Consider the following 21,559-nt stretch of genomic DNA (forward strand, 5'->3'; position numbering starts at 1 on the left):
CTGATGGTTCAATCCCATAAATCCTTGGTTCATTCCATCAAACTGCAGCAGTCAGTCCTAATGAGTGTAAATAATGCTGAAAGCATTCACAGGAAGTCAGTTGTCAGGTTACCATAGAAATAGGAAGACACCGGCAGGCCACCTGAATACAGCCAACCAAACACCATTTATCAGCAACACCTACATCCTTTATTTCTTCTGGTCACTTTTTTGGTCATATGGCACTGATCTACTTGAGTAAAGACATGCATTCAATTTGAAACTTTATCCCCCACCTTTTACAGTGTTTCAAGTTTGGTTTCATAGTTATACAGTACTTGAATAAAGAAAATTATAGTGCCCTTTTAACCTGCAAGTTCAGCAGACAGATTGAAAACAGTCTGCTCTGCATTGCTTGAATTTCCTATAATGGGCGAAATTAGAAATCCTGTGTCTCACATTATGTAGTTGTATTTTCGGAAAACAAAATTCACAGACTAAACTAACTGCTTCAATGTGGTGTACAGTAGCTAATTCCATTCACCTCTCCTGCTTGCAATTTGGCACTAGGAAGTATAATCACTTTCACAGTATTGTTGTTTATACTATACCTTTTGTCCTGGAGGTCCCTGAGGCCCCTGAAAAGGGAAAATAATTTAATTAGCATAATAATGTAGCCAATTTAAGCTTAAATGACCAATTAAAAATGTCCTATTGTGTAAGCATTCTTATGCTGGACTGAAACCAGCTGATGTTTTGGACATCAAGGAAAAGTAAAACTTTCTGCTGGAAATGTACAATGGATCTTTTCTCCTCTTTTTTGGAATAGCATTAACTACACACTGAAAAATTCAGATTTCCCCCCTTTTTTTAATCTTTTATATTCCATTCTGTCTGTTTCTTCTTATAGATGCAAATGTGTCAGCATTTAGAAAGCTAAGGCCTTTCTGCTTCTAATACCAGCTAAGAAACAGGTGTGCTTCCACAGTGAAATACCTACATTACATATTCGCTTGCCAACATAAAGAAAAGATTTAAGCAATGAACATTTTTGGGAAAAAAAGATAAATAAACTCCCCCTCCCCTGCAACACACACCTCTCTAAGTCTAGGACTAAGCAAATCCGCATAGCATTTTACAGTGCTTTTATTCTTCAACGCAGTTTAAAAACATTAACCAATTATTCTTAACACCACCCTTGAGAGGTAGGGAAGCATTATTATCCCTATTTTACAGATGATCAGAGAGGTTAATGGGCTGTTGTCTTAAAAAAGCACTTAAACATCTGCTTAACATTAAGCATGTGCTCAAGTCTTGTTGATTTTAATGGGACTTCAATGGCCTGGATTCTCCACTCCACCCAAATGGAGCTTGGCTGCAGAGGAGAGGCATCAGGGAAATCACGCAGCTCCTCGATCCACGTCAGTTGGTCCTGGAGGAAGTCAGATCAGCTCCAACACAAGTCCTTCCTGTATCCCTCTTCCTAGGCAATGGCCAAGGGAAGGTGGGGAAGCTGTTGCAGAAGCTGGTTCTGTCACCCCTGGAGAGATCCACAACGCAGGGGAAATTCTTTACTAGTCAGGTATGTCAATTGTTTGTGCTGCCTGAGTGACACAAAGCGAACAGAACACAAAATCCAGCCCTTTGTGACTTGCCCCAAGTCAAAGAGGGGAGCGATACCAGAGCTGGAGTTGTTTAGACACTCAGCTTGCACAATGAAAATGCTGCTCTGAAATATAGGGATGGATTTTGCTTTATGGCATATGCTGTGAAAGCAGGGCAGAGGTTGCTAAGGGACACAATGCCTCCTGGAGTTTCCTGGCACACAGTGGAAGAACAGCCATTACAACATTAATCAAGAGGGTGAAGTATGATCTTCACCCCATCACTGGCCAGTGGAGATAGAGGCCATGGGAATGTCCAGGGTGCAGAATGTGTTCTGTTCAACACTCTCTCCCTGACACAATAACCTTCTGCACTTTTCAGCTGTTCATCCCCTGAGGTGTTGGATGACACACCACAGCCACCACCATTGCTAGCATGGATGAGTTCCAACGGTGGTGAATTATGGGTCCTAGAATTGCCAATACGGATGGAGTTATGTAGGTTTCATATTTGGATTTATGTGACTAACTTTGGGTGTCCAAGCTTGAAAAATGTAGGTTAGTGCCTTTGTCATGCAGGAGAGTGGTCTGATAGAGCCCTAAATGTTTAAGCATCAAACAGAAATAGAATGTTCTCCAGTTTCACCATCAAAAATCCTATCACCTTCAGGCACTAATTCCCTGGACTAATTCATTCCTGGATTGGATTTCTCATGAATAAGGATAGCTCATTATTTAGGTTCCAATCCTGCCCCACTGAAGATTATTATTGTCATTGGCATCAATGGGAGCAGGATTAGGGCCTGATTGTGCAATATTCTGAGCATCCTCCTTTCTGTTGACTTTCTGCCTGATCTTCAGAGATGCGGAAAGCCACTTGTGAGGTGCTGAGTGCTTTCAGCTTCCAATCTTCAGTGGGAATTGAATGTGCTCAGCACTGGGAAGAATCAGGACAGTGGCTGGAACTGCTGTCTGGTTTACTAGGCTGGAGGACAAGTCCTTCCAGGCCACAGAATTCAAGAAACTGTAGAATAAGTCAGCTCTTATTTCCATTAAGTGGTTGGCGCTTGGTAAGAAGGTCTGTTGGTGGCTGAGGGGTGTGTGTGTGTGTGGCGGGGGAGGGGGGAATGCTGGATGTGGGAATAAAAGAATGCATGTTTCTTGATTGTTAATTGTGGGTGGCACTGAAGTGCAAGAAATTTCAAGGTGAAGTTGAAAAAATACCAGGATGTTGATAGCATGTGTGTCCTGTTGAGTGCAGTACATTGGGTAAGCAGTCAGGGGCATAAAAACATACAGTGATAATTTACAAGGTGTATTTTTCTCTCTCTCCCCCCAATGGAAAAAAAGAGAGAAAGCTTCTTCTAGAGCCAGTCACCACGACACCCATTAATTTAGAAACACTCAGCCGAATCCCCCACCCGTATCAGATTCCCCTTGTGCTACCTGCAGCAATGCTGCAACTTTCCACACAGCTGTGCTGGTGAGCAAAAAGGCTCCTTGCATTTCTCCTGTATCAAGCATACTTGGTAATTGTTAGCATCCTCTAATAACTGGGATCAAGTAACTCAAATAGTGAGGTGTACTGTGGGTGGTAACATCATCCCATTACTCCTAATACCTGATAAAAAAAGGATAAACTGTGGAATGGTAGGAGCACACCATATTTTTTCCAGTTTGAGCATTATTATTATTGTTTATATAATGACTGTGATGTGTGAGGCACTTTACATACCAAGTAAAAGTCCTGGTCCCTGCCCTGAAGAAATACAGTTACAATGTAGAGCTCTTAACCATTCTATTGAGGCCAATGGCAATTTTGCACTGACTTCGGTGCATTGGAGCCATGGCGCTACCTTCCTCTCTACTGGTCAGCAGAGCTGTCTGACCACAGAAAGGAGCACACATTGCAGTGCACCCCATTAGGGGCACAGCAATTGCCACTCCAAGCATACTGGAGCTCCCACTCAGACAGTACAGCTGTAATGCAGGAGCGTGGTCTGAAGGTCTGATAGAGCCCTAAATGCTTAAGCATCAGTCTAGCGGCAGGCAGCACCAGAGCAGGCATTAGCTAGACCGAAGACCTGAATTTTGATTAGGGATCTGAAAAAGGATAGTAAGGTTACTTTGTGTACAAGGCGAGGGAGACTAATCCAGGTATATGGGGTGAAGTGGAATAGGCCATCAAAAACAGTGTTACATTAACCATGCCATCAAAAATAGCACCCCCTATAAACCTTGAGACATGCAGGATAGTGCCTCAGACACCTCCAAAATGAAAACAATAGTATCATAACAATGAGTTCTTTAAAGGAAGCCTTTACCAAGAACCCTTAGTCCAGATTGTAAGGGTGAAAAACAATTTTGGATGACAGCTTAAAAAACCCTTGGTACTGTTATAGCAAGGGTTAGGCATGAGATCTCTGGCAAAATTTGCCTTCCCCCAACTGTGCTCCTGTTCTTTGCTGACCTCCATCACAAATGTGGCTGTATTTCAGTGGTGCTCTATGTCTATACTTTTTGAAGTGGTATCTCTCTATGTTTCTTCTAAGGTATCTCTCACTGAAGAGCCAGTTGGGATCCTTCAGCGGAAAGTGACTATTTAAACAGAAGTTAATATCATTAATATATTATTGCTATCTCCGAGAATAAACTGTGAAATGGGAGTTTATTAATTATATATGGGACATTTCTGTGTCTAGTGCCAGAGGCTTCTAGTCTGCTGAAAAGTGATATAATCTGTGACCCTGTGGCTGTGGCAAACCAGGCATTTTCCCTAGAATTTCCCCACCATCGCCACCACCACTCCAGCTCCACCAGGGGCAGTAGTAATTGGAGTTCTCGTATAGACAGGGCTACAGGCTGCTGTTGGTGGTTTTAAGTACTGCGTCTAATTCCATTGGTGATTTTCACAGTAGAGCTCCTGACATTGCTATCAGATAGAACTGAACTTGTTAGTGGCAACTGAAAGAAATTTTAGGAAGGAAATCGTAGCACAGATAAAGTCTAAATGCATGCAAGCCCAGTGGAAGAGACAGTAAACTACTTCCTAAAGCACTTTCTAAATGGGTTAACAGTTGTGCAAAGAAAACAGTGGATGGTATTTTATGTCATTATTAGTGTTCTCTTTATGGTGCTTAAACCCAAACCTGTATTAAATCACGTTGGAAATTGTTTTCCTGTCTCTTCCATTACACTACTTGAGTCAGAGATTATATCACTCTTCAGCAAGATGGCTGCCTCCAGCACTAAGCCCAGAAATGGCAGTTGTAATTAGAAACTTACCTAGATTATCAGGGTGACAAGTGCTTCTTACCCTGTGAACTTCCAAACTGCTGAGCTCAGTTAAATGGGAGCAGTATTTCTTTGAAGGATTGCCCTGTGGCATTGGGACTGGTGAAGATCTGGCACTCAGATGTGGAAACTTTGTGCAGCTGATCCACCGATGATTCCTCCCCCCACCCACCTTCCAGTCATCTCCTAGGTAGAACAATGGAAATGTAGCCATTTATATACCAAAGGAGAGAACTTAGTTAAATACCAAAATTTTAGCATGTTCTGGACTTCCCTTAGATTCTGTTTTTAGTGGGTTGTCTACAATTTCTAACAAAGCATGTTGGAAGCCTTCCCTTTTAGAATAATATAGCATTGATACGTGTGTGTGTGTGTGTGTGTGTATGTATATATATATATATATTTGCAGTGTTCTTGTAGTCAGCTTGGACCCAGGGTATTAGAGAGACAAGGTGGGTGAGGCAATATCTTTTATTGGGCCAACTTCTGTTGGTGAAAGATACAAGATTTTGAGCTACAGAGAGCTGAAGAAGTTGGTCCAATAAGAGGTATTACCTCTCCAATCTTGTCTCTCTCATATGGGTCTCTAAGCACAGAAGTAAAATATCTGGTAAAATTTTAATTACCTTTTCTTATTAGGACTGCAATTGGGAGCACTTGCTACCCTACATGATAAACTCCCACTTTTCCCCTGGAATTGGGAGAGGGCTGTGTTGCCCACCTAATATACTGGACCCCTTTTAGGCCCTGGGATAGCTCCAGAAACATCTACAGAGAGGCTCAGTTTCCACACAGCTCCCTAAGTCTTACTTCCATAGCACGGCTCCCTCAGGAGCCACATTTTGGTCCCTGCTAGTGGCTGCAATGAAACCCTTCTCAGTGGTGCTTTGCAGCCGCACATTCAACCAGGATAATATCTGGTTCAGTAAATATCTATTTACTGAATTTCTGGCTGAACTTGAAGGGCATATGCTGCATGAGTGCCTTCTCCTCTTCCCCATCTCAGTTCTACCTTTCCCCCAATCCCTGGAGCCTTTGCAGTGTATGGAGACAGGTGAAACACACAGTAGTCTCCTCTAGCGTAAGGCCCAATCTACACTACTTTGCTACTTTCCTCGTCGAGCATAGAGTGGCATCTGGCCTACTGTCACTATCGCCATTAGCAGCAGAAAGAATGTTATTGTAGTTAAGGAACAGAGCTTGAGGACAAGTGGCCTACACCTAATTTTTATTTCCACTAATACCGAAGACGTTCATACGGCTTTAGCCAAATCTCCTACTCTCTTTGTGCCTCAGTCCCCTGTGTAAATTGGGATGATAATACTTATCTATTTTACTGACCTGCTGGGAGGCTGGGCCAAAATTTTCAAACTTAATACCTCAAGTTAGGCTCCTCAATCCATGTTTTGTAACCTAAATTAAAGTGGCCTGGCTCTGAGAAGCATTTGAGCTCCCTGAAATCCCATTAAGTCAATGGGAGATGCAGGTGCTCAGCACATTTAAAGAGTATGCCACTTTTATTTAAATTCTAACGTGGACTGGGAAGGCTAACCTGAAGCAGTCAGGTTTCAATGCCTTGGCTGTAATGCCTGCACAAAATAGGGAGCTAAAATAATGCTAAAATACAATAAAAATAAAAGTGTAGCTTCTGCTAATCAGAGGCCATCAAAATCTTTGTAAAGCTACTTCTTTAAACAGTATAATATCTTAAGATACACAGTGAGTAAACATAGCTAATATGTCAGAAGGTAATATAGAGCATTACCAGAGATGAAAGACAGGTTTGGGAATGTCTTCTGGAGGCCTAACCACTGGCACATACGTTCTGAAGAAAGACTGGAGGGAGGCTGTAGTTCACAAGAACCTCATATTGCTAATTGTGTATAATTGCAGCGGGGAAGCTAATTGATTGCTCCAGCTGATTAGAAGTGTGTTTACAACAACATTGCACATGCCTCCATCTGATGCTAGTGAAAAATGGGATATCCTGGGATAAGGTGACCCAACTGATTTGTGTGACAGTGTGCATGTAAAAGCCAGAAGACTTCTAGATTAGCTTTAATCACTACTTTGTGAATTTAATTGGTGTCTGGACTTCTGTCTCTTTAGGGTTGAGAACAGCAAAGATGAACAAATGGAGGTGTGTCAGATGATTTGATACTTGGGTGTTCTCTGGTTAGTAAACACCTGGAGTAAAATCCTGGCACTACTGAAGTCAATGGTAAAACTATAGACTTCAGTGGGATCAGGATTTTCTTCTGAGCTGTCTTACACAGCCAACTCTTCTATTAAAATGAAAAAGTGGGGGTAAGAACAGAATAATCATTATATTGTCCAAATATTTTTAAGCACAATCTGTTAACTGTGTGTGTTTTAGCAAGTTACAGAACAGGAAAAAGTCTTATAGTGATGAGGAAATATATAAATCTGTCCTGAAAATATTATAATGTAGTTTAAAAGTATCATAGAATCATAGAATATCAGGGTTGGAAGGGACCTCAAGAGGTCATCTAGTCCAACCCCCTAAAAATAAAGTAATTTCAGATTGTAATATTTTAGGAAGAGTCATTCAAGGTGTTTTGTATCCAATTTCAAATTACCTAGATGTTTAACGTTCAAGGAAATGTAAGAAATAGGAACTTGGACCATTTTTATTTGTATGATCTGGTATAGCACAGATGATTTGTTTTACAAGATATCAGATTTCATGGATAGAGAATGTAAATGCCAAATGAGAAAACGTAATGAAAAAATAAAGGAGATGTGAGTGCTTTTGCTTGTTGAGGCATATTTATATTAGATGCTTTTAATGAAGTAAAACATCTCTCAATGGCCATAAATAAATTGTATCAAAGTGTGATACTGTGACTTTGAAAAACTCCTCCATCACCTGCTTGCATGTTGACGTGATGCTCGAGGTTTCAACCCAGACCAATAAGTGGCTGTGTCACCGTCTGCCCTGTAACCCTTGGTGACTCTATGCTGTGCAGCTTTGGCTCAGAGCCCTGATACCAGCAGCAGCTGGCTCACAGTGCAGTGGCCTTCCAATAGCCTAGTTATTACTTGCAAGGTGACACCAAGAGCCCTTCCAGCCCCGAGTTTCCCCCGAACGGTCTCCCCTGCAATGTCCAATCCCTCTCACTGGAACACTCACAAAAACCTCACAAATTTGCTGTTCCTTTAAAGAGACAGTACACATTTTGTTGCTCCCTGTCTGTTGGCCCTACAAAACTTCCAGCCCCTGCCAGCCTGCGGGCAGAAAAACTGAAATAGAAATCTGAACCAGGGGACAGTGTAAAGCTCTAACCTTATATCAGGGGTGAAATCCAGGCTGCATAGTCAATTAAAGGTTTTGTCGTTAACTTCACTGGAGCCAGGATTTCACCCACTGAACATCTGATCCTGTTTTGTATGCACAATGAGCACATGAAAACGTTTTGAAAATATGGTCCTGTATGGCTCCAAAGGAGACTTGCCCCATGCAGCGCTAATTCATTCTTATAGTACATATTTATGTTTAACTGCATTTGTCTCTAGTATTGGTGAAGTCAACTGGATAAAATAATAGCTAAGTAAGAAACAAACTAATTATCAGATGGCAAACTTCACATAAATTCTGATTAAGCAGTGGCCTCAATGCTATTTGCATTCACTGATGGAAAAAACAACAGCAACAATTCATTAGTTTTTATGTAGTGCTTTTCTTCAGCCGATCTCTGTTGCTATGGCATCCCAGAAAATGTAAGTGTCGTTCTATTTGATAATACCACAAGTGCAGAAGAGATAATTATAAATTGAGCAATATACTCTTGGAACTAAACTATGGGTCACGTCCTGAGCTGAGGTAAATAGTTTCAAGCAAGTCAGTGGAGAAATGCTAGTTTATACAAGCTGAGGATCTCGCTCAGGGATGATAAAATTTTACCATTTAATTTGGTTTGCATTATAACTTCAACATTTCAACTTTGGTTTCTTTTTCGGGTCAGTTTAGGTTCCCCAATGTTTGCAAAACTTCCCTTTGAACAAAGAGTTGACGTTTACATGCATAGATTTGCATCCATTTATGTCACACAATTTGTGAATTAAAGTAAGACTCAACATTTCTAGAACAAGAGAGTAGTTTATGAATTTAAAGAGTGATGTGCCAAAACTGTTCTCCTAAAACTTTTTTTTAAAAGAATAGTAATTAAAAAAACACAAACAACAATTCTCCACTGTCCCTCTGTGATTTCATGTATATGGCTCAAAATTTTGGTTTGGCAAAGAAAGTTATTGTTAACTCATTCTCAGGGTCAGTGGATAAAGAAAGTAAAAATATCCATTGTATTTTAAAAGATACTTTCAGAATCAGTTAAATGTTAACATATATCATACCTCATTAGCTGCCTCCCACTGGATTTGCTGGTCCATGAGGATAAGAGAATGAGTGAGTTATTGGCAGATCACATAGAGAGAAGTGGGGTGAATTCAGTCCTTCACTGATTGAAGGAAGGGCAAAAGCAGGGACAGCACCAACTGGAGGAGCCAGGGCTGAGCAGCCAGAGGACAGGAGAACTGGTAAGTGAAGACCAAGGATAAAGGGGGAAAGTATGGAACACTAAAGAATTGGGAGGGAAGACGCCAGCAGGAAGGGCAAGATGTCCAACACGTGGTGGGTGGGCGGAGCATGGGTGGAGGCAGCAACAGAAGGAGGAAGTGAAGAGACATGCCTTTCTGCTTTCGTGAACTTGCTCCTCCAGAATAGGTCATGTAGATATAGAAAGAAAGACGCAGGAAGGAAATATGCCCAAACTGATTTTTTTTTTTTTTAAACTGAGAGCACTGCAAGAGCTCAGTGATAAATGGGGGAAAAGCTAGAACTAAAAGGATTAGATGCCTCCAATAATGCCACTTCAGGATAGTAAAACCTCCAGAGAAAGTCCTGATACTGCAGAAAGCAGATTTGATAATTCAGTAGTGGCACTTTATCCTCTGAGTAAATACAGAGCAAATACTCCAGTCTGATCCTACACATGCTATTCCATAAGAGGTGCCTATTTTGGGGATGAGATTTGCACCAAGAACAGATTATCTGTGATCGTTAAAGCTATGATGAATTTTTTCACAAGAATAGGGAATTTTGTCTGCCTGAACAAATTGCAATTAAAGCAATTATATTTTGCCCGTTACATGCCTCTTTTGCAACACGCTGTCGCCCAGGCTTCGGCGTGTGTGAGTGTGAGTGTGAGTGTGAGTGAGAGAGAGAGAGAGAGAGAGAGAGAGGGGACTTTTTCAGTGACGGAGACCACCTGACTTAAGTTGGCCAGCTGGGTAGCCAGCACTTTTAATCTTCAGCAGTTTTCTTATTTTGGAAAGCTATAGAAAATATCAGCTGGATAGAGCCCCAAATGTTCATTATTTGCTCAACAGACCTTAAATACTCCACTGGAGACATCCTAGTACAGCTGTATGACTGTACACCATTCTGTACTAATGTAATGAAAATGTACTGCATTTGTAGAGCGCACAACTTGTTAAGCGCTTAGCATTTGGGCCACATGAACCATGCAAAATATTTGTACATCCGTTGCTCCTACAAAACTCTTCATTTGCATATTTACACAGACAAACTGATTTCATTTTCTCATTTACTGGCTTACACACACAATTTGTGCACATACGTTTTCTATAGCTCACCTGTTGATGAGATCTTTGAAAATTTGGCCTAACATCTCAGTATCTTAACGAGTTATGTTTTTTGCCTTCCAAAATAGAGAGACAATTATCCATTTTGAAAAACAACTACATCTCGTCTACTCTCAAATACTAAAGGTATATTTAAAACATACAAAAGCATACAAACGCATACTATATTTTCATATGAGATGCCAAATTAAAACATGCAGAGACTTGAGGTAGAGGAACATTAAAAAGGATGAAAACCACATGACTGACATTCTTGCTGGCAACTGGCACGAGCAACTCCAAACAGCCACCTAGATTTGTGTTGGAGGAAGGAATAATTGCCTTAGGATTTATAGGCTGAAAATTTGACTGCCAACTTTTAGCCCCTAAGTTGCAAATTGTAGCCAACTTAATTCTAAAATAAACTCATCCAGGATTTATATTGACTACACTGCCAGAACGGCACAAATAGAGCACTATAGCTTTGTCTAGATCTTACACGTATAAAAGCAAAATTATTAAACTCCTCAGCTGGTGTAAATTCCCACAGCTCCACTGACTTCAGGGCAGACTTCACTGAAATCAATGGACCTGTGGGAATTTACATCAGCTGAGGATTTACCCCTCAGGATTTCACCAAAGTTTAAACTAATAGCACTTCACAGTCTCCGTTTTGACAACCACTTTAAGCTTATTTCAGAGTTAGATTGCTTTCTTTTTCTCCATATGAAAATTAATCGGTTTTCAGTTTCAAGATTTGGCACTTTGAGAATTCAGGGTCCGATCCTGCAGTCTTCTACTATTCTTCAAGGGTGACAGTTTCTTATGAGAGAGGACTCCAGGATCAGGCCCTTGTTTTGCATATCTGAAAAAAACAACATGTAGGTCATGTTTTCTAGAAGAGTTGCCCAGTGAAAGTGGATAAATGCAAAGTTGTTAATCCTACAGACTTTATACGTAGCTTGGGGTGGTTTTGCACTAGGGACGATTATAGTAGCATGAAACTTTTGCATCCCAAAAGCAAAGGTCCGTATTTACTACCAGTACACTCTGGCTGCTTTGCACTACTCTAGGGATGCAAAACAGCTGTAAAATTAGCTTACTTGACTGTTAAGCCAGGTGTCCAGTTGCTCTGTACCACTGACGTGGCACAAAGCAGCAGGCACATACCACTGAACTTGACACAAAATGCTTTAAGAAGTGTTTAAACACTCCAAATGGAGACTGCAAAGTATTCATATAAAACAGTATAAGAACATTAATATTTCAGTGCCAGGAGTTGAAGTTTCTTGTCACAAACCACAAATGAGGCACTCACTAGTTTGCAACCAGAAATTCTAACTCCCGGTACAAAATGATCAACAATTCAAATTTCTTATTCTCAGTTCTGAAAACGAGAAGGAAATAATGGGAACCACTTCTTGGGTATTAAAGATTGTACAGCATATTGGTCGGGACACACAAGTGAATAAAACGCAGACAACAAGGATGGATAGTAAGTGGCAGGCGTCAAGTGTGGGGGTTGGAAGGGGCACAATCCACTCACCCCCTCACATACCAAGCATTTCACTTAGTTCAGTATGGAGCTAAATAGCCGCCTACCAGCTAACCAATAATTCAGAGCTGACTCACTTTAGCCTAACTCCACAACTCAGCCCATCTCTGAATCTTCTGCCCACCCTACACACACTTGAGGGGAAATGAGGGTTACCTCAGTCTCAGAAGACGTAGTGTTCCTCTCTCCATATACACAAAAATGACAACTAGTTATATCCTGGGCCTTTTACTCAGATTTACCTCCAGGTACTACCTTTAACCTTTATCTGTATTAGACCGAAGACACAAGAGGTGACAAACTAAATACTCCTTTATCACTTCCTAACCTTAAATATTTGTATTCTCACTCTCTTTCACCTAAAACTGGTCTTCCGTGATGCTGCAAGGAAAGGGACCCTTCCATCCTTGTCATCCTGAAAATTTGGCCCTAATGGAAAAAACACCTCCCCAATACAGAAGATACAATCAGTTAGAGCCACAGTATCTAGGAAACGGAGATCAACAGTATCTCAACAATAGGGAGGGAGAGGGGGCAGCAGTAGCCTCAAGATGGCCCCAAGACTTATGGGGCATCTTTACACTGAAATGAGGGTGCCTGTAAGAGCTAATTGGCTCCCTCTATTCCCCCATGAGTCCCACTGGCCAATGAGAAGCAGAGAACCCCTTCTCTCCTTAAGGGGTACTCCGACCTTCATTCTAAGGCACCTGGGAGAGTTGGGACTAAGCTCCTGCATGTATGAGCACAAGCACTTCCTCTCCTGTGCCTCTCTGGAACCAGGGGTTGGCCATCCCCAAGCTGGTCCAACCAAACCTCCTCCAAGTGAGAAGTGGCACTGTAATACCAACTGCCCTACTGATTTCATCTGAAGTATGTGTTTCCTTTATCAATCAATGCAACATTGCTATCTGTTCAAGAGCTTTCAGTAAAATGGAGCCAACCACCAGCTGGTGTAAACCGTCATAACTCCATTGAAGTCAGTGGACCTCTCATTTAACTGAAGAAAATTATTCTCAGGAATCCAGCTACATTAAAATGATTTAAGACTATTGTGTACAGAAGCATGAATTGTTTTAAATTTACATATAAGAATTTAATACATCCAGTGACTTCTATGTACATGTGAATAATATTTAAAAAGTCACTGTGCTCACTCTAGGCCCTACACATGTATGCAAATTGTGCCTATATGCTATCATCATATTTTAGTTCCAATCTGTCCTTACTTCAGTATGCCTGAATAACTCTTATTAATGTTAAGCGAAGTTATGCAAGCAAATTGAGGGAAAATGTGTGTGAAGATTTGATTTTAATTGGTGCTTCTAAATAAGAATTATATTTGCTACTATATTAGTCAAGTTTTAAGCCTGTGTGAATTCAGACCTTATATGACTTTACAGTGTCTCTGTAATATACTTTGAAAGTATAGGGAGGGTTTATTTTGAGAACTATTCTGATGAAACCTCTGCCATAACTACTACGTAAGGAGTAACACACAATATGGTGTGCAATTGCTGTGCGTGTCGGTGTACTGTACGCTGTGGGTGAACACTGACACACAGGCTGCCAAGACTTGCTATCATCTCATTATCTCCCAACAGTCCCTCTCTGTGAAGTGTTATTCCACTTGGAAGGCTGCAAGACTGACTATTTGTGAGAGTAGAAAATAGTTAGCAAAGCTAAGTAGTTTCAAGATGTGCACTGCAGTTGTTGGTCCATAATTGCAAAGATTGGAACCTTAGTTTCCCCCATTCTAAAAATACTTCTCACATTTACAGGAAGATGTCAAGGCGCTTTACCAACATTTAGGCCTTATGACATCCTTATGAGGTAGGTGTGCCTATTTCCACAGAAATAGTGTAGGGCCTGATACTGTAGCATTTATTCACATGAGTAATCCCACTGAACCTAATTTTTGGAATGGTTCGCTCCGTCTCTACCAGTGGCAAGGAGGCTGCAGGCACCGTGCACTGCTGCAAACCTCATCCAGGTAGACTTTGCCTCTGGTGATCCTGTGCCAAGGTCTGTACTAGAAGACACTGCTATAGAGCCTGAGTGAATCTGGTCCACAGGGCATTAATGAGAGCACGTAGAACAGTATTAAAGCAAACGTAAAACAAACCCGCAGCTATTATACACTTTATAATCAACGGGCAATCAGAAAAACAGAAGAGGGAAGGAGAAAAGAAATAAACTGATCAGAACATTGGGTGGTACTCTTTTTTCCTTAATCATTATCTTCAAATGAACAAGCCATAGGATTTTCTTTAACTGTTTTCCCAGCAGGACATTTCAGAGCCAAGACATTTCTTAGGTTCATCAGCTTCTAAGAATATGTGCCTATTGCCATCCAAAATAATCTGAAGTTTTTTCAAGATAAAACAACACCATTTCTGCTCAAACCTTCAGAAATTCAGACTATAAGCAATCAAATTTGTGTCTGATTACTGATCCTGTTATCTTGCTACCCAGGGCTTCTAGAGATCCACAAATCCAAAAGGGCCATGGGCTGTGATTTTGTCAGCTCTCATAAGAGAATAAGGTTGGGCCTGGCCAGCACTGTGAGAGGAGACCTCAAAGGCCAAAAACCAGTGTATGGACCACATATCATGTGTGCACAGGGCAGCAGTCACTCTTTCACCGGCTCTTTGGTTGAAGTGGGGGTTTATTTCAAATTGAATGGGGTTAGTCTTCTTGATGCAGCAGAACACAACTATTCCCAGATCATTGTACTCATTAAAAATGCATTCCCTTGACTATGGAATTAAGGGCCAGATGCTCCCATATATGGGGAAAAAACTCCTAGGGAGAAGAAGACCCTGTGAATTTCAGTGTGCAGCATTTCCTCTTTATTGTTCCATCAGCGAAAGGGGCTTGGACTGTCACCACAGAGCCAGGTGAGAGTTGGGCTCTCTAAAGACTTGGGCAAGAGGCAACAATTAAGCTTTGAAGGGAGGACATATATGGGGACTCCCTGGGAGTGGAGTATTGTGCAACTCGGCTGGCTCTTTCTCCTTTCCGTGCTACCAGCTGGTTGAGGTCCCCTCTGCTTCTGTAAGTTGAGAGAAGAATCTGGCCTTAAGAGTCAGCCTGTTGTGCATAGGAGATCTGTCATTCAAGTCTCTCATTACAGAGGAGAATCCATACACTTTTGTAATAAAAAAGGGTTAAGCAGAACAAAATCATAAGACTCTTTGGAGTTATTACTTATGAAGAGAACATAAAGGTACTTTTTATAACTGTTTAGTGAACTGGAAACAGAAGAAATAAAGGTACTTACCATCAACCCTTGTTCACCTGGTTTTCCTGGCTCTCCCTTAAAAACAAATTGGATTTATATCAATAATGTTATTTACATTCACTCCCTACTTAGTAACATTAAAATGTCTATTAACTACATTATACCAAAATACTTACTGAAGCACCTGACAGCTGCAGGGACATATATGTTACTATGATCACTGGCTACTAAAATGGCAGATAAAAATCCTTCCTGGTAACATGATGGGCTTCAAAGAGTTGCTTGTGGTTTTTCAATCTTTCAATGGGATAATTCTCTTAATTCAAGAGCTCTTAAGTACCAAATATCCTGACTTCCAGTCCCCTGTTCTAATGAACAGACAACATTCCTTCCCAGCAAACTGCAATTTTAAAGGAAAATGAAGTAATGTTGTTTTGCATATGTATCCTAAGACCTGCTTTTTGTGCATTCCAAAGTAATTTACAACTACATATTACATTCTCTGTTAGTAGGCTTATAAATGACTTTGCAAAGTAGGTGTTGTTGTGGTCATGTTGGTTGCAGAATATTAGAAAGACAAGGTGGATGAGGGAATATGTTTTATTGGACCAACTTCTGTTGGTGAAAGAGACAAGCTTTTGATCTTAGCTCGGTGTAAGCTTGAAAGCTTGTCTCTCTCACCAAAAGAAGTTGGTCCAATAAAACATATTCTCTCACCCACCTTGTCTCTTTGCAAATTAGTGCTTTGGCACATTACATAAACTGCTAAAAAAATCCTAGGCTTGATATTTTCAAAGCCACACTGCTAGTCTCTAAAGTGCCACAAGTCCTCCTTTTCTTTTTGCGGATACAGACTAACACGGCTGCTACTCTGAAAACTGCTCCTATTAATTTCTGTGAGAATTGTGTGGATAAATCCTATAGCTGGCTTTGAAAATCTCAGCATAGAACTTTTCCAAATTCTTTCTCACACTGAGTAGGTCAAAAGAAGAATTACTGTTCTGCTGACTGATAGGAACCTTTTCATTTGCTCTTCAGTGGTAAAGAAGGCACTAGCTATTTTGTGTCACAAAACTGATGGGTTATATGTTGCAACAATCCTATTAGATGGAAAGGAAGCAAAGCAGAGTCAGAGTTGCTTCAAACTTTCTCAGAGCATGCTACTGGCACATGATTTAAATGATGCTAGGGTTTCAGAAGCACATTGTTGTATTCTGGGACATAAGTACTGAGAAAGCCCCAGAATAGCTGCAGTGAGACCTAATTTCTCACTCCATTCCCTTCTGAGGATGCATGCGGTACTGAAACTTAGGTGTTGGTGCAACTGCCAATACATCCATTTCAGGTGGGAAGATAAGATAAGGCAGCCTCACCATTGGCCAGTTTTCTTTTAAATACGTGGAATTGAAGAGGAGGGCAGAGTGCTGATCTTATTAATGGTTGCTCTAGTATGGACTTTGCTGATGATGGAGGGGTCTGTGTCCTCTAGCCGTGGAATTCTGCAGTGTCTCTTCTCTTACACTCTCTAATCACTGCTTTGTTGGATGTGTCAGTCCAGTCCTGCAAGGTGCTGATTCTGCAAAGTCCCACGGACTTCACTCGGAAACCCACTTTGGCTTTTGAAAAATCCCACTAGGTGCCTATCTGCATCTTTTTAGAAACCTGAATACATTTGAAAATTTGGCCCTCAGGACCCTAAATAAAATATAAGAAAACACTGATGTTATATACACCTGAACTCTAGCTAAATGGTTTATTTACACGGAATGCTAGAAAAGGAAATGGAATAGTTCTCAGACATCCTAGCTTTCTCTGACATTGCCACAATGTCACTAAATTGTTCCATCTTTGTTGATCGCTTTGCCATTGGATAGGAAGCAATTTGTGCATCTGGTAAATAGTTGCTGCAGGTAACTATTCTTAAATGTTATTTTTTTTGTGCATGTCAACTTAGTGTTTGTTAAAAGTGCTGTATTGACTGCCCAAGGAACTGAAGGCCTTTATCCACAGGTATAGAGGAGTATAAGTGTAAGGCTTCATAGACTGTCCCATTAAAGTGCCTTCACTATGGCTTGCAAGGACTGTAAAGGTAAAAGGGCAAATCAGTCCCTGTGCCTACTTATTCTCATTCTGCTCCCTTTGCTTGAGAAGCACATTATAATCAGTCTTGCTCTCCATCATTGTTGACCTTCCCCAGCCTCTTGTGCATTATCCAGAAAAAATTATACTATTGGAGTCAGACAGCTGATTCTGATCTCACTTACACAACTGTAATGCAGGAGTAACTCCACTATGTGACTGGAGTTGTACCAGGGTAAGGGATATCAGAATGAGGTCCAAAGTTTTTTTTCCCCAACAATGCAGGGATGGTGCATCACTGGCAGAAGTGAGTGGGTGGCTGAGATGAACCTTAAAGAATGGAAAGTAGCAGATGTGTACAACTTTTCACAGTGATCTTCTAATCAAAGGTTTTTCAACCAAGGTTTTTTGGACTCAGACTTCTAAATGCCAGGTCTTGTTGGGTTTTCCAAAGAAGTTTTAACATAATAATAGTTCAGCTCTGTTATGTTCTATAATTTTATACAGTTAATATAATGTAGGATGAGGCACTCAGAATGAGACCAGAACATGATCTTGGATGTGTTTTCTTTTTGGTTTTACCTTTTACCCAAACAAGGACTCTTTTGGAAAGGTTTATGTCTTTCTGCCCTGGCCCCACATATGAAATCATGAATTTTCCTTCACAATGTTGATTTTATGTCCCATTGGACTATGAAAATGGAGGGTGGGGGATCCCCTTAAAATAAACCTAAAGAGTTTAGTACGTCACAAAAATGTAAAATCATGAGCATTTCCAAGACTTGTTAAAAATAGGGCCAAGTGACTTTTGTATTTATGTTTTAATTTAAAAAAGTTTTGGCAGGCTTCCAACAACAAAATGCCAAAAAGCTAAAGGCCTGATTCTTCCTCCCAAACAAATGATGACTGTGAGTAGTGCCATTGAAATGTATGGGACTTTCTGAGGAGCAGTTTACCGCTCGTCTTGAGTATGGATGGCAGAATCAGGCTCTGGGAATAGCGTATAGAGTTTAACAATCTATTTCTTCTAACTTCATTTTTTTAAAATATTAATCATTAGGGAACCAGAAGTCTAATCAAACACACAATAACCTAGGTTCAAGTTTAGCTTTAAGTGAGAAGCTGTGTGGAAACATTCTCTTCTTATGTGCAAAGAGGCTGCCCAGCACTGCAATAATTAGAATATCAGGGAACAATTCAGAAAGGTCAGGAACCGGGTGAAACAATTTTCAGGACTGGGAGTCATGAGATCTGGGTGCTGTTCCTAGCCTGGCTACTTACTGACTGTGTTGCCATAAGTATGTCATATAACCTGCCTATGGCTCAGCTTTCGTATTGATAAAATGTGAATAATAATATTTCCTACCCCACAGGAGTGTTTCTGAGTCTAAATTTATTCATGCTTGTAAAACACTCATATACCACAGTGATGCCTCTATATCCTCTAGGCTAACTCACCGGTACTCCAGGCATCCCTCGGGGGCCATCTTTGCCAGTGTCTCCTGGAGGACCTCTGGGTCCTGGTGGCCCTGGAGGACCAGGGGGTCCAGCTTGTCCTTGGTCACCCTGAACAGGAGTCGACAAAATCATAATCAGAAGTTTGTCTTCAGATGTACAAAGCCCCACAAAAAGGCACCAATTTACCTACGATGAGTTCCTGACGGGTTGAAATAACTGCTATGAGCAGGATGCTTACTTAGATCATGGATGGAGATGGTCTTTAAACTGCTGCTTCATTTCTTATGGCAGAGATTGCACTTTGCGTCAGAAGATTAGTGTGCTGCACCTGTACGGTGCAACCAGCCACGACAGTCACAAACAGTGAGGCTCAAGTTCCGAACTGCGTGTCCAATAGCAGGATTTACACTGCTGTTTAGTATAGCCTTGCAAAACTCTACTCATTCAGTTTCCCAAAGCAAGTAATTGATTTGGAAGAGCAGGTATAATTTTCACTTTGTGATCATCATCATGATCATAGATTCACAGCAAAGACTGAGTGAGTCGGTTTGTCTGAGAGTTGTTATATTTTCAAAGTAACTTTGCAAAGCTCAACAATCGAGCACTGATGGAGTTCTAAAATGATGGTGAAAAATAATTGCCTTGCTGAAAAGTTGCATATTATATTTTATCTTTTATGGTTTCGATACATTGATTTTGAAATAACTTAAATATACAAATTGTCAAAACGCATTTCTTTCCTTTAAAAAAATTAGCATTTTTATTCAGTTTCCAGAAGACAAACTACTGTAAGAAGCCCCATTGGCTGAATTTTAACTATGAACCTTTTAGCAAAGCTTTGTGTAGTTTCCACTGCTATTTTACACAAACACGTTTCACGAAAAATGGTTTGGCTCCAAGTCATTTTTCAGATTAATTACCCACTAAAAGAAGGCTAATGACAAAAAGTACAGTATAGAGTAATATTCAAATGTAAAGAAGAACCAGACTCCAGTGAGATTAAGCACTACCTTAATGAGGCGGCGTTTAATGAGCTGCTGATCAGCAGAGAGAAACCCATGATTGATTTTAGGAAACACCATCTGATCAGGCAGGTGAGGTCAAAGGTTGAAGTTCAGAGATGAGAGAGTTGAAGAATAGACATCAGAAGGCCCCAAGAAAGAAATAAAGATATATACATTAGATTTATAATAGCTAATATAGTATAAACTGGTGCTTGTGTCTGATAAAATCTGTGCCTTTTCTTTTAAAGGAGTTAACAGGATTGACAGGATACAAGATAGAAGCTTTGTTACTTATGGATTGATTGAAGGTAACATAACACAAGTTTTCTTCCCAGCAATTCTTCTAGGTGTCTCTGAGTTCATCAACATTTTATAATCCCTGGGGTATAAAATCAGCACATTTCTCATATGGTAGTCTTTCAGCAAAGATTCCATAGACAAAGCACCAATTCAATTTTCAGTCAGATTTTCCAACCAGCATATTGCGCCATGAAGAATGGTGCCATTTTAATGATATCTGAAGTCCAGGCATACCTTGATTGTTTAAATCTTTCCTGTTTCATTTACACATTTTTCAAAGTGCATCTGCAAGGGTACAGCTTAAACTACTGGTGCACGACACATAAACAGAAATAGATCATTGAATCTGCTGATGCTCATTAGGTGCCCGATGTACAGTACTTTGACATTTTCCATACTCCTGTATGTCTTAATAAAGCACAATTATAACAAAACTTAATCTAAAAACCAAGAGTATGTGTGATGTGGACGTTAGGGTAGGTACTAACACACACAGAGCTGGATTCTAATCTCACTCACACTGTAGCTCAGGAGTAATTCCACTGGAATAAGTGGAGTTACAGCATGAAACCCATGTGTCGTGTAATCAGAATTAGGCCCATTGTAAGATGGCCCATAGTAAGATGGGCTAATTGGTATCCCATGGCAAAATTAACTATTCATGCGCACTCTTATGCTGATAGAAAGACCTGACTGAACTGGTACATGTCAGCCACAAACCTTGACGGTGAGGATCTGATTACTGTGCAGAGCAGCAACTGTGGGGAAGCCTGGCAGACCCTAGGGACACAACATAACATGGGACCAAAACAACACGACACAAAACATCACACAGACAATTTACTAATGGACAAACAGAACAAACACTGTGTTTAATACGTCCCACTGCCGATCAACAGCTCTGTCTGTCACATGGGAAACAGAACTAGGTGTAAGCAATGTATCAGAGATTTGACTGATTATTTTGCATAAAGAATATAAAGGAATTTTAAAGAGAAAAGCCACCTAGCAGTATCAAATATTATTATGGATAATTATGAACATTTGACATCTGTTAGGCTACAGTTGGCTGAGGGGGTAAGCCATTTTCAATCAACATATGTTATAGTACTTTTAGAGAGGTATGTGTACAAAGCTCTGCCTGGAGATCACTGTGGAACCTGCAAGACTGAGAGCAGATCCTGAAATGACTTTGAATTATTATGCCTTTAATACTCTGTTCAACATATGACATTCAGCACATACACTGACAGTATATACACAATAATACACATTGAACAATGGTCTCCTGCTAGATCAGGAGTAGTCAGATGGCTGAGTTCAACATTCTTGACATATACAGCAGTATCTCCACATTCAGGACAAAATTCTCCTCTCAGAT

The 21,559-nt window shown here is 40.5% G+C and overlaps 1 protein-coding gene across 1 annotated transcript in view; it reads right to left on the reverse strand.

The window, feature by feature from the left end:
• COL25A1 (collagen type XXV alpha 1 chain) overlaps positions 1 to 21,559 on the reverse strand; it is a 422,316-nt gene that overhangs the window by 105,365 nt on the left and 295,392 nt on the right. Inside the window, exons 8-11 of the mRNA XM_084626922.1 lie at positions 19,885 to 19,956; positions 18,875 to 18,982; positions 15,377 to 15,412; positions 591 to 617 (exon numbers count right to left, since the gene is read on the reverse strand). Of these exons, the coding sequence (XP_084483048.1) occupies positions 591 to 617; positions 15,377 to 15,412; positions 18,875 to 18,982; positions 19,885 to 19,956 (243 nt within the window). The remainder of the gene's footprint in view (positions 1 to 590; positions 618 to 15,376; positions 15,413 to 18,874; positions 18,983 to 19,884; positions 19,957 to 21,559) is intronic.

Source organism: Lepidochelys olivacea (assembly GCF_965140295.1).
Source record: "Lepidochelys olivacea isolate rLepOli2 genome assembly, chromosome: 4".
Lineage (NCBI taxonomy): Eukaryota > Metazoa > Chordata > Testudines > Cheloniidae > Lepidochelys > Lepidochelys olivacea.